This window comes from Cupressus sempervirens, chromosome 5 (assembly GCF_028749045.1).
Source record: "Cupressus sempervirens isolate cs-2001-9-10 chromosome 5, ASM2874904v1, whole genome shotgun sequence".
In the NCBI taxonomy this organism is placed as follows: Eukaryota; Viridiplantae; Streptophyta; class Pinopsida; order Cupressales; family Cupressaceae; genus Cupressus; species Cupressus sempervirens.
The window spans coordinates 846,362,657-846,377,498 of NC_143122.1; the positions used below are offsets into that span (position 1 = coordinate 846,362,657).

General features: G+C 32.0%; 1 protein-coding gene across 1 annotated transcript in view; it reads left to right on the forward strand.

The window, feature by feature from the left end:
* LOC149558573 (uncharacterized) overlaps nt 1-14,414 on the forward strand; it is a 44,800-nt gene extending 30,386 nt beyond the window's left edge. Inside the window, exon 3 of the mRNA XM_089832744.1 lies at nt 13,994-14,414. Within this exon, the coding sequence (XP_089688870.1) occupies nt 13,994-14,257 (264 nt within the window). The 3' untranslated portion in view covers nt 14,258-14,414. The remainder of the gene's footprint in view (nt 1-13,993) is intronic.
* Nucleotides 14,415-14,842: the final 428 nt, after the last annotated feature.

The window sequence follows — 14,842 nt, forward strand, 5'->3', positions numbered from 1 at the left end:
TCAAAGATTGTTAAAGGAATTAAGACTTGTGGAGGAGAGAAATCAAAAGATTAAGTTGTATAGAAAATATTAGAGACTTTGATGCATGTAACATAAAAATAGAAAACACGAATGATTGAACAAGTTATTCCTTGCATGACTGATTTTGCAATAGATACTCTTTTTGGGAGATTATAGTTAGCTAAAATATGGATGAGTCAAATTGCTGAATTACCCATAGTAGAAACTGCTTTCAATGTAATAAGAGAAATACCTATATTGACAAGAAGTGTAAGTAAAAGTGGATATTATGCTAGTAGTAGTTGAACAAGAGATAATTAAGAGAAGAAGATTGAGGAAGGACTTGCCCTACTTGTGAAGAGAGAAGCTAAAGGTAACAAAAATTTGAAGTGTTGAACTTGTAATGAACATGATCATTATTCTTATAAATGTCCTAAGAGAGTAAAGATGTTTAAGCCTAGAAAGCCTTATAAATCAAGAGTACCTAAGGATTGCTTTTATGTTGATGAGGATGATGAAATTAATTTTTAAATGGTATACTTCTTGATTTAAATTGATGATGAGGATGATGAAATAGTTTTTTTTTTTCTATTAAGGAAGAAAACCCTAAAAATGAAGTTAGAGAAGAAGTAACATTAGTGCTACAAGTTGAAAAGAAGAAATGTGATTCGATTGTAGATCATGATTGTTCGCATATTGTGACTAGAGATATGAATTAAGTTTGTTGAGTTTAATGGAGGCATAGTTAGATTTGGAATAATGTAGCATGTCATATAAAAGGAAAAGGATCTATTGCTCTTGATGGAAAGACTAATACTAATGATTTTTTCTTTTTGGATGGTTTGAGACATAATCTTTTGAATGTTGGATAGCTAGTTGACAAGGATATTAGTTAGAATTTATAAAGAAAACTTGCATTATCAAATATAAAGATGGTAAGATTATTGGTACTAGTACAAGGAAAAGAGGTAATGTATTTCAATTGGATCCTATCGAGATGACATGTTTAGTTTCAAGAGTGGATGATAGTTGGTTATGGCATAAGAGATTTTGTCACATCACCTTTGATAACATTGTGAAGATTAGTACTACATTTGTAGTTAGAGGTTTCCCTAAGATTGTGAAACCTACTAACATGGTTTGTAAAGAATGTGTAATGGAAAAATTGAAGAAAAATTGTTTTTCAAGAAAAAATTATACCACTTTAGCAAAATTGGAATTTATGCACATAGATTTGAGTGGTCCTAAAAAGACGAGCATTCCATGATGAAATATATATTTTTATTCTTGTTGATCATTTTACTAGAATGATGTGGGTTTCATTTCTTAGAGAAAAATATGAAGCTTTTGAGAAACTCAAGATATTTAAGAGTAGAGTTGAGAATGAAGCTTGTTTAAAGGTTAAATTTTTGAGATTTGATTGAGGAGGAGAGTTTATTTTAAATGATTTTAAAATTTTTTGTGAAGATAATGGTATAAAGAGATAAATTCCATCCCCTAAGAAACCTGAGAAAAATGGGATTGAAGAAATGAGAAATAGATTAGTAATAAAAGAAGCAAGAGCAATGATGCTTGAAAAAAAATGTATCAAAAATACTTTGGAGAGAAGTAGTGAATGTGGCAATATACACTATGAATAGAGTGAAAATCAAACAAGGCACTAGTAAGAAAACTTATGAACTTTCCTTTGGAAATGTACCTTCTGTGAAGTATTTTAGAATCTTTAGAAGTAAATGATACATTAAGAGAGATGATGATATTGGAAAGTTTGTTTCAAGGACTGATGAAGTTATGGTTTTTGGATATCCATTGAAAATCAAAGCATACACATGTTTCAATTAGAAGTCTAAGACTATTGTTGAAAGTGCTAATGTGAGAATTGATGAAAAGTTTAAAATTTGGGAAAGGATACTTGATTATAATCCCAATGAAGAAACTAATCCAAGAACTAATAGGCAGAATGTTGATCAAGAATTATTTTATGAAACTGACATTGACTTGCATACTAAAATTCAAAGAGAAGAATAGAGAGAAGAACCTAGAGCATAAATAAGAGTTGAAGTAGTGATTCCTAATAAAATGTGGCAAATAATCACCTTGGTGAATAGATCATTGGAAGTAAGGATAAAGGAGTCATGACAAAAAACAAGGTATAAGAAGAACTATGTTTAATTTCTCAAGTTAACCTAAGAATGTTGATGAAACTTGTAAATATGATTATTGGATAAAAGTTATGAAAGAAGAACTAGAGCAGATTGAAAACAAAAAAACATAGGAATTTTTACCTAACCCTGAGGATAAGAATGTTGTTGGAACTAAATGGGTATTTAGTAACAAGTGTTAGAAATTTTTAGAATAACAGAGAAGGGGGGTTAATCAATTACTCAAGGTCCATATGTACCATTTGAAAAATAAAACAAACATTCATTGTTCTTCTTATCCTATTGTTGCCCAATCTCTACTATAAATATTAACTTGCACATAACTTGTTGCATAATGAAAACATCTTCAAATGTAAAACATATAAAGCTTTCAACACAAATCTTGAAACTAGGATTTTACATGGAAACCCAATTTGGGAAAAATCAGCAACAACATGTCACTACTTTTCACTCTTTCAAAGTGAGCTCTATTATGAACCACCCCTATTAAAGGTTACAAAACACACTATTAAATGTGACCTTGTTAAATGATTTAATCACCCTATTAAGAGTGGTCTTTTTAGAGGAATTTGATCATTTCATTTAGAATGTCACCTAGTTACAAGATTTATATAGACTGTCAAGTCTTCCAAATTATTGATAGGTCAAGCTTTGTCAAAATAATTTCAATACAAACCATTTACAATGATTAGAAAGAAAATAGTAGGTTTTGATCTATGTGATTACAACTCACTTTTGTAGGTCTGAATCTATGTTCCAATCATGTGTTGATCCATGGATAAGTTACTCATTATCATCTCTAATCTTGATTTTCTTGGGAATCCTTCTATAAATCAACCTTCTCTTCTCAAAAAAACTCAAGCCTTCTACTTAGATTCACTTTTCAACATCAGTTTCATCTTTTGCAAGCTTTCTTCTCTAGCTTCGCATTCACTCACACTTGTGCACTTCTGATCAACCTTCTTTTGTATATGTCTCTTCCATACACTTGCATCTCCCATACACACACACATACATATTTTGGTTTGATTTTTTACCACTTTAAATAGGAAATTCATGCTTTACCATTTTTCACAATCATTGTAGATCTTAGGGTTTACGATTGGGTTCAACTTGTTTCATTGTATATGTCTATTTTCTTGATCATCTTCTAGAAATGTCTCTAGAATTCATCTATTAGGTGTTTACCTAATCCTCTCCTTGAATTTAATGATCCAACTCATCATTCTTATCTTCAACATAGTTTACATATCCCAAGAAACCAACTGAGTTGGTTGGGAATCACAATTTCTTGGAATTCATTCTCAACACTATTACTTGATAATCACTAAGTTCTAACACTCGATCATCACTTAAAACTTGGTCATTGTGAAAATTGTTGAAAAGAGATTGTTTGATGTGTTGAATATAGAACAATCATTACTTTTTCAATGATGGCAAAGTGTTGATCTTAGATTGGTTTTGACAATTGAGTTTCAATGCACTTTAGACATTTACTTAGTTCAAGTCAAACTAGTAATGCATGTCGAGTATAATATGTAAATACAAGACCATGTTGAGTCACTCATGTGGTAAGTCACTCAAGTGCCAAGTAGATAGACCATGTCAAGTGATTCAAGTGTCTAGTGAACAATACATGTTGAGTAGTTCAAGTGTTGAATCAAAAACAAAATTATAGTATGTGACAAGCATTAGTAACTTCAAGTGTAGACCATTGGACATATTTGTTTGTGGTTTTACAAACAACTATGTAAATTATTTCCTAGTCGACTTAAGGTTAGAGTTTGATTCTTTGGACATAAAGACGAATCTATTTGCAGAATCCCTATGAAATTACATGCAGCTAATCAGAAAAAGGGAAGGATTAAGTGAAAAAATAAATGAATCTTAGTCGTAGATTCATACCTAACCCTAACCCACCAAAGTCTTTATATGGAAGATGAAGCCCTAAGTTTTGAGAGAGAGTAGAGAGCATATTGAAGGGGTGAATAATCAAATTGAAGAAGCAAACAAGTAAGTTTGTAGAGCATTCAAGGTGACTTAATAGTAAGAATGAATTGCATAATTAGTTAGAGGAGAACAAAGGACATATAAGGATACAACATTGATGCATCTTATCATAAAGGATCAAGAAGGATATTGTGCAAATTTGATCTTTAATTAGGCAATCTAGAGCCAATCACAAGATCTATGCTGAGATATTTTGACATTTGATTTAAGCTAAATATCCTAAGCAGAGTGGTCCTAACAAGCCTTATCAAATCTTTTAACAAGGTGACATTCCAAGTAAGTGATCAGAAGTCCTTTAACTAGGTACACTTCTAATAGGGTGTTGAAATCCTCTAACAAGGTGGGACTTAATAGTCTTTGTAAGCCTTTAACAAGGCAGGCCTTTCATAGGGTAGATCATGTCTCATGATCAAACTATTGTAACCTTAATTGGCTACACTTTATTGCTACAATAGTGAAGATTTGTGGGTGTCATCCCCACCCTAGCTTTACCTTCTCATTTGGAGGGTTTCTAGGTAATCATATCTAGTGTCAAGTGGAAAATTTTTATGGGGGCCAAGTTCAAACTCTTGATTCACACACCCCCCTCCTCCCCCCCCCTCATAAGTTTACTTCTTTCGCACTTGTAATTCCAACAATTGGTATTAGAGCTAAGTTCTGAAGAGGAGAAGCTTTGTAGCTTAGAAGAAAGATCTTGAAATTGAAGTCTACAATTTGGGAAAGACTGTTGAGAACCAAGAGATTGAAATGCATCTCATACTACATCAACTAAATGAAGCTAGAGATGCTTTGAAGAGCTCATTGAAAAGAAGGAAAGAAATTGCCATAGTAGAAAATGACACAAAATACAAAGAGATTGACACCACAAAGCTATTTGTAGATGGTAACTCTAGTGAATTTGATGTAGCAGTTGCATATCTAATGGAGAAGAATAGAGCACAAGCTAAAGAAATAAAAAATCTCAAGTTGGAGCAAGAATCACAAGCTATATTGCTATGTGAGGTGACCGAAAAAAAGAAGAAAGTCATGGAAGATAAGGCCATGATTGAAGAAGACAAAAGAATCTTAAACAATAGATTAGAAGAAAAGTCAACAGAGCTAACTAGGATCTCAAACATGCAATTGGATACCTTAAGCTAAATGATGAATGCTCAACATGAGTTGAATGTCAAGGATATTGAGATAAATACATTAAAATTACATAATGAACAATTGCATAATGACTTGAAAAGAGAAAAATAATTTGCTGAAAGCTTCAACAAGCCAAATGAAGCTATCAAATACTTTGAGAAATTACTGAAATCCCCTAGATCTAATAGAGATACATCAGGATTGGGCTACACAAGCACTAAAGAAGGAGAATCATTCAAAGCTACTAAGGAAAGGAACAACAAAGGCAAGAACTCCAAACCCACTTGTCACAATTGTGGAAAGAAAAAAAATACTTCTAATGTGTGCAGGAGCAAGAATATAGATTAGAATGCTAAGCCTAAGCACATGGTCCATTGTCATAAGTGCAATAAACAAGGTCATCAGGCACATGAATGCAGATCCAAAACTATGCATGCACCAAAATTTGAAGTATATTGCTACAACTATCAGAAGTATGGACATAGAGCCTTTGAATGTAGATTCAAGTCTACATGGTCATCAAACAAGCTAGAAAAGGTAAGAGGCTATAAAAATTCTTATAATTGGGATTACGATACAATATATAGCTATCATTATTGTCAAGAATATGGACATATCCCTGAAAACTATATTAGGAATCACTTCGGTGGTAACTACAAAAGAAACTACATCTTTTGGTTGTTTGAAGACTGGTCACATCAGTAAACATTGTCCAACTAGGTCAAAGGCACCAAGTTGTGAACTTGATAAAAGCAAAGGAAAGGTAGATGTTGAACACACCAGGAATGAGATGAATAAGACATGGAAGAAGAAAGATGATTATAGTACATCAAATGGACAAGGGATCACTTCACCCAATGGGTCCAGTGGTCACACCTCATTAAACTAAGCAAACAAGAGGTATGTGGGATTGATATTCAAAGTATTGCATCATACATCAGTTCCAGGAGAAAATAGTATTGAGAAGAATGGATTAGCATGAATAAAGATGCAAAGTGTTGTGAAAATTCAAGTTAAATCTTCAAAGTTTTCATGTTGTTCCCAAGCATGAAAAGTTCTCTGTGTATGCCAAATGAAACACTAGATAGTACCAAGCTTTGAGACTAATTTAGTGGATGTCAAGCATGCAGTAGCTATTGAGTGATGATCATGTCATTAGATGCCGAATGGAACTAAAATCATGTTGATGTTGAGTTTATAGTTGTACAAGGATTAAGCACTAAATGCAAGATTTTTAAGGGTATATGGTCAATTTTCACTCATAATTTGTCATTTTGAATTTGAGCAAGAGCTAAAGATGTAGAAGATGATTCAAAAGTTTGTTTGAAGCAACTATAAAGATCCCAACAATGATTTCACTCATGCTCTTCAAGTTTCCAAGGTATTTTTCATTAGTTGAGTTACATAATTTAAAATTTCTATAAACAAGACCCATCAGGCATGCTATCCATGATTCCCCCAAAAGTTATTATGGTTTAGGATGTTAGAAAATGTTATAACTACAAGATTAGTGGAACTGGTGATATGGAGATAAGGGAAGCATAGGACAGATTGTGTGGAAATGAGGTCTTAAAAGAAGAGTTCAAAATTGTAGAAAGGAAGGATTTGACCCGTGCCCTAGATTTCCCCACAATGTTCAAAATAGAATGGATAAAAATCATATCAAGAAAAATATAGGATGGATCCCTATGGTTGGAAGATGGACCAATCAAAATTTCAAAGAGAATAATTCATAGGGTGATTGGTTCTCCAACCCTAGATTGGCCAAAGACTCTGTGAAGTGACTCAAAAGAGGTTATAGAGAAAAACATAGGAGCCAAATGGAACAAAAGTGGAATGGCAATTGATACCATCACAGACCCTCAGTTGGACTTTGCCATAAGGGTAAGTTCTCATAAGTTTTATCAATCAAGCAATTTGAACAGTGTATCTTGTATTGCAGTAGATGTGGGCTAAAAAATTGTGAAGGATCGTACCTATGATCTAGCTGAACTTCAATTGCAATGAATAACAAAGAACCTAGGAGGCATTAGAAAAACCAAGAGTGCACAGAGCAAATTTGGATTAATCCTAATTTGTATATTTTTCTATGTACAGAATACATTTCCATCTTTTGGCAAGGTGACTTGGAAGACAAATAGATCAGTAGTTGTGCAAATCAATGAATACATTGAACAAATGGGTAAGAACTTTGAGACTATCATGACAAGTTATTTTGAAGACTTTAAGAAGTCTATGAAGCAGAGGATGAGAATACTTGTTTCACTAGTTGAACAATATTACAATGACATATCTTTTCTTGTAGATATTGATTACACATATATACAGGCTATCATACCTAGGTAAGATGGCTAAGAACCTTAGGTTATGAAATTCATGTTGATAAAGCCTCAGTTGCCATCACTGCACTTCTTGCTAAAGAAGTTGACAAAAAAGCCAAAATATTTGGAAATTGTGAAGTGATGAAGTCCAAAGTAAAAATGGAGTTGAAGACATCCTCCACACTAAAGAAGAAAGAAAAATTGGTGAAGAAATTAAAGGCCAAATTCGATGAAGGTACTGAAGAAGAAGAAGAAGGAGATGAAAGAGATGAAGAGGAAGAACAAGATAAAACTAAAGAACCTCTTTCATTAACCCAAGGCATGGGGGAGGACAAAGAAGAAGAAGAGGATGTCAAGGAAGAAGAAGTTGAGGAAGCACTAGTACATTTTGAGCCTAAGAAGAGAAAGGCTAAGGCACAAATTGTGACAAAGACAAAGGCAAATAAAAATGCTAAGACAAGCTCAGCAAAGCCAATAGCACCAACAACCAAAGAAAGCACATGGGCCATCACACAAAAGGCCAAGGAGAAAGCCAAAGAAAAGGCCAAGGCTATAGAACAAAGAGACCAAGTGCAAAAGAAACAAAGAACAAAATACATTGCACAACTAGATACTGATGATGAGAGAATAGAATTTGAGGATATAAGCAAATTTAAGGTGGTAAGTCATACACTTCAATCCGATCTTGAAATAATCTATGAGAATGTCAAGAATAATGCAGATTTGTCTAGTTTGAGAAATGTTGATTTTGAAAAACTTGGAAGGGAAGAAAAGAATTTAGTAGAAGAATCAATATATGCAATGATGTCCAAATTCAAGAATACTCCACTTGAGTTTGACAATACTCTACCAAAAGGTCTATATAGCATTGTTGAACAAAAGTGGCATTATCATTTAAACTTGGAGAAACAAATTAGAGAATCTACATTAGCACAAGTTATGCCATAATTGACAAAAGGATAAATTACCAAGGCAAACAAGAAATATGGTGGAAGATTTGACCTAAAGATAGAGTCTTCAGTATTCTTTAGAAAAACGTTAAAAATGTTGTGAAGAAATCCACCCAAATGTGGAAATTGATTTATGGGTTAACAATTGTCAAACAAGGAGAAGAATATCCCTTTGAGGGAAGAAATAATGGTAATAAAAATGATGATAAAGAGGATGACAAGGAAAAAAATAATAATAATGGAAGTCAATAAATGTTTTTTTGGACAAATATAGTATAAGTGTATAGACCCTTTGCAACAAGTGTCAAAAGGGGGGAGATAAATAAGCAAGGGGGAGACAGATTAAAAGGAAGAGATGGATAAAGGAGATGAATAAAGCAAAAATCAGATTTTGACATCAATAACATACATTTTTTTGAGAAATACAACACAGACATAGAAATAGAGCAGAACAGCTAAGGCAAAGCATAAAGAACATCAGTTACAAGTGCATTAAAGTTAATGAGTATTAGCAAAGGCAAATCTACTCATAATGGAGCACAAATTTTGGATACAAAACAAACACATTAACTCATGGGGAGTTATAAATTTTAAGGTATATAGACTACTACAAAATTTTGAAATTTTTGAAGTTATGTATATAAGCCAAGTCATGGATATGTTATACTCGAGAAGATTAGATTGTTTTTATATATTCAAGTGTTTTTGACACTCATGTCAAAGGGGGAGATTGTTGATCTTAGATTGGTTTTTAAAATTGAGTGTTAACACACTTAAGATATTTACTTAGTTCATGTCGAACTAGTAATGCATGTTGTAATGCCCACCCATAGTTTACTTTTCCATTATATTTACCAAACTATTTTTATGCCTATTTCATGCATGTGTTAGTTTCAAGGGTATTGGATTTAAAATTATAAAATTACTCCATGACTTGGATTACATGTATATCAATAAATAATTAATTAGTTGATTATATTTCACATGTTTATTGATGATTATGATTTCTAGTGCATTAATGATGCTTTAATGATGATTACTTCATATTTGTAATGATGCATTATTTTATCTAAGCATTTGATGTTTGAATTATAATTATTATGGTACTTACCCCATACTTGCATATGTATGGTGAGTGTGTCTATTTTATCTTTCTATTTGTCGTGTTTGATGTGGTTAAGGGAGGGAGTCATAGTCACCTATTAGTCGCAGATCTACACGATGTACCAATTTCTGTCATTGCCTATTTAGTTTAGATATATTTATATACATGTGCATGCTCATCTTTTATACAGAATATAGGTACTGAGCATTGACTTCCCTGAATTTTTAGGATGAGTGTGCCCTATCACAATAACTCAATAGTAATAATGGGCAGATAATGTTTAGGTCCAATCCCAGCCATAGCCTAAATACTTGTCTTGCAAGGAGGACTCGTAACTAACTTTCCACCCTTTTTAAAATCTATGAGTTTATCTTTGTCTATGTTGTTTGAGTTTGAGTTTTGGTATGTTTTGGTAATATTGCTTTTATGTAGATTTTGTTATGTGATTTATTTGGTAAATGATTTAATTACTAGTATAGATATCTTAAATAAATCTATCTAAAGAAATGTCAATAGATATCCACTACAAAATAATTATAACTTAATTTACTACATGTAAAAATATTTATTTTTCCTTTATCTCCATTTATCTAATTTTTTACTAAGCTTTTTATTTTAATTTCTTAAAAAATGGATGATTTATATCTCCAAATATTATAATTTAAATGGATATTTTATATTGTATTTATTAAATTATTTTTAAAACTATATTCTATTTATAATAAGATTTAAACTTTTTACATGTAGATGGTTGTCAAATTTAACTTCGAAAAGTAAAAGTTAACATTAACACGCTCATACCATCCACTCCCCCCATTCTGCCATTGTAGAATGCCTATCGGCATTAATAATATTTAAGTTAATAATATAATATTAAGAATTATTAAATATTATTTGATTAAAAAGAGAATATTAAAGCATGAGAGTATTTAATTAATTTTAAAAAAACCAATTAAATATGTGCTTTAATTTAGAATACTTAATTTTAAAAATTGGTTAAAGAGAAATTAGAATATGATGATATTTAATTAATTAAATATGTACTTCAGTTTAAAAAATTCAATTTAAAAGTTTAATTTAAGAAGTTGGACAAAAAGAGATAATTAAAATATTAAAATATGTAATATTTAATATTGCTTTATTATAGTTATTTATTTAATAATAATTAAATTAGAGTTACATTTAAACAATGAGCTTCGATTATTATTACTAATGTAAATAATAAACTATGCTTTAATTAGTGCTTGCACAAATTAATAAGTGAAAGAAAAGAAAATATAAAAGAACATTTTAATTAAAAAGTTCTTTAAATGTGCATGAGAGAATTAAATTTAAAAGATTTCATCAAAGTTATAATTTAGGCATATTTATATTCATTTAATTTAATAATAATTTATTTAAGAGTTTTATTTTTAATAAAATCTAAAAATATTATTAGTTAAATTAATAAATATTATATTAAAAATGTTGCATGATTTAATAAGGGAGAGAAAGCTTTAATTTAATAAAGTTTATTTTAATTAAATTGCATAAACTGTGTGCATGAAAATTAAAGTATAGTAATTAAAGACGAAGGGTTTTCACATGATTGCATGATCAAAGCCTTGATTTGGGAGAAAAACTCTTTATTAAGGAAATTAAAGCTCATTTCTAGATACACAGGTTTTGGGGAGCAAAAGTCAAATTGGGATCAAAAGAATTGTTGAAAGTTTTAGAGGGTTTGGATTTACATGCATTCACGAATTGTCTTAGATTTTACCTATGGTTTCGAAGTAGGGTTTGAAAATCCATTGTAAAATTTTATTGAAAGATATGTTTTCCTAGGTGTTTGCATATTGCTTATTAATTTACTATATTGATTGTTGAATAAAGAATTATGTTTTAGATTTAAAAAAAAATTTTAAAAAACTTATTATTCAAGAAAACTTAACTAAAGAAAATTATAGAAAAACTGTAGAAAATTATTGTGACTATATTCTTATAAACCCCTTTCTAATATAATAAAAATTCAATTATTCCCCAGGCCCTGATGGTTTTCCTGTTGAGTTCTATAAATCCAATATCAGTTGGATCTATAAGGATCTCCATGACTTATACTCTGAAGCTTTGTCTATTGGCTCCTTGGGACAGGATGTTAATAGAGGGATCATTAAGCTCCTCCCCAAGGATGGAGATAAGACCCTCATTAGGAATTGGAGGTCGATTACCCTTCTTAATGTGTCATATAAGATTTTAGCTAAAATTATGGCTCTTAGGTTAGTCAATATTCTTCCTAAATTTGTTAACTCTACCCAAACTGGTTTCATCAAGGGTAGATATATTCTCGAGAATCTCATAACTAGTTGGGAAGCCATGGAGTGGTCTAAATGCTCACACCGAAACTCGGCCATGCTTTTTTTGGATTTTGAAAAGGCTTATGATAGGGTTGAATGGAGGTTTATTCTTATGATGTTAGAGGCCTTCGGTTTCCCTCCCTCCTTTTGTAATATTGTGCAGGTGCTTCTTAGTTATGCTTGTGCTCAAGTTGAAGTTAACGGTGTTCTTTTTGCTCCTTTTTCTCTAGGGAGATCCATTAGAAAAGGGTGCCCTCTGGCACCATCTCTTTTTGTGATTGCTTCAGAGGCTCTCTTCTATATTCTCCAAGATAATTCTTTATCTCCTAATGTCATAGGTATCTATTTGCCTAATGATGAAGAGCTCATCAATTGCCAGCTTGTGGATGATACCGCGTTGTTCTTTGAGCTTTCAGAAAGCAATTTTAAGGCTTTGCAATATAAACTTAGTTTCTTTTGTTCTATATCTAGGGCTAAAATATCTCAAGTGAAATCAGTTTGTTTGGGGTGGGATGTGCAGCCCCCGGATTGGTTTCCTCAATACAATTTTCTTTGGGGAGGCCCCAATAAGATCACTATATATCTTGGTATCCCTTTCTCAGTGGATCCTACCCTCAAGGACATGTGGTCATGGGTTAAAGAGAAGATTGATAAGAAACTTAACAAATGGCATAATAGGGCATTATCTCTGGCAGGAAAAATTCAAGTTTTCCAGAAGATCTTGTCCTCCTACACCATTTACTATTCCTCTGCATGGTTTTTTAACAATTATCAGATTGCTGAAATTCAGAAGTCCATCAGACAATTTGTTTGGTCTGATGGAAAGGGTAATAATAAAATTCATTCTGTTAGGTGGGCTTGGTGCCACACTGACAAGGCCCTTGGGGGACTTGGGCTGAAGGACTTAAGAATTCAAGGTATTGCCCTATCTACCAAATGGATTTTTCAATCCATGGAGGGTGACTATCCTTGGAAAGTGTTAGTTAGAAATAACATTGAAAGGGGTATGCCTAAGAAAGCCAAATCTTGGACTAATCTCCCCTTTTGTGACCTCATTATTGGTAACTTTCCTGTCATGGTCCAAGGTTCCATAGTTTTTAGATCTATTTGGAAGGATTGGGACCATGTTAGGAAATTCATCACTAACAAGGATTTTCATTGCAATGATCAACTCCATTGTGAAAGATCAATTTGGTGGAATCTGCACCTAAATGGTAAACCTTTGGCCCTTACCCAAGGGTGTTCTGCCAGATTGTGGGCTAAGAAAGGTATTAAATAGTTCATAGATCTCTTTGAGTAGAACCAAATCACTCCTTGGGATGAGCTTAAAGATAAATATGATATCCCTGATTCCCATAAAAGAACTTATAACATGATTGTGCAAGTTGTTAATGGTCTTCCCACTATATGCCATGTTGATTCTCAAAGGCACCTAAAGTGTAAATGCCCTGGTGGAGTGGTCACGAATCTACTTAAGGCCAAGAATATATACAGAATCCTAGATTGTAATACTAATATTATTGATCATGTCAATGTTGTTTGGTACTCTTCTTCTGATGCTGATGTTTGGAAAAAATACTTTGATATCTTGTGGAAGAATTCTGTTGAGCCTAAAATTAGATGCTTCAGATGGTTAGTCATGTTGGACAAGCTACCTATTAAGAGAGATTTATCTAATTCTGATTTTTGTAATTTATGCAAAGTTCCTGAAACTGGTAGACATATTCTTTTAGATTGTTCTTTTGCTAAAGAAATATGGAGAATGTTTGGCATTGTTTATCCTATTGATGTTAATATTCTTGATATTATCACTGGTCATATTAATGGTCTTCCTAAAGATACCAATTTATTTTGGAATATATTGTCATCTAACATTCTCTGGCAGATCTGGAAATGCAGGAATGAGGAAAGATACCAAGGTAAGCCAAGGGACCTTATTGAATTTTTTTGAAAGCTCACTTATTTTAAAATTTCTTTGTAGGTGCAAGCTACTATGTTGATCGAGCGAGACAAGATGAGATGGTTCCTTCAGCATGGATACCAATGGCGTAGAACCTTGGAGGATCTGCAAGCTTTTGAGCAAGCTTGCATTGGGCTAAATAGAGAAATCCGTAAGAAAGTGAATGCTAGAAAGGATGATTTATTCAGGCTGATGCAGATTCAAGAATGTAAAAGCGTCGTTTGGATGGAGGGTCCCTTAGGTTGGACTACCTGGGTGGTCAATTACTATGATGTTCTTAGTTAGCTAGTCTTTCTCCTCTTTTTGTTATGTTGTACAACTGAATCTGTTCTTCCTTAGTGAGGCTTGGCCTCCTTGTTGATTTTTGTGGTGGTACTTTGGTTGCTCTTTTTGTTTTGAAACTCTTATATCTAATAGAAAAAAAAAATTCAATTATTGAAAATTGGAAGAAAATAATAAATTGATTAGTTTGAGTTTCAACTATAAATTTTTCATTAGAACCATGTGATTATCATGAATTTTCTAAATATAGATAAATATTATTCTTATATCTAAAATAATTTAATTGCAAAATTTATTGGAAAAAGGAACAAGATTAGTTGAGAGGAAAACATGTTGTAACTAAGTATAGTAAGGTTACATGCATGTGAAAACAAATATGCTAAAAATAGAAAGCTAAGTATAATATGGTTGCATGCATGTGAAAATAAATATGCTAAAAATAGAAAGCTAAGTATAGTATGGTTACATGCATGTGATAATAAATATGCTAAAAATAGAAAGCTGAGTATAGTATGGTTACATGCATGTGAAAATAAATATGCTAAAAATAGAAAGCTAAGTATAGTAGGGTTGCATGTGAAAAAAAAT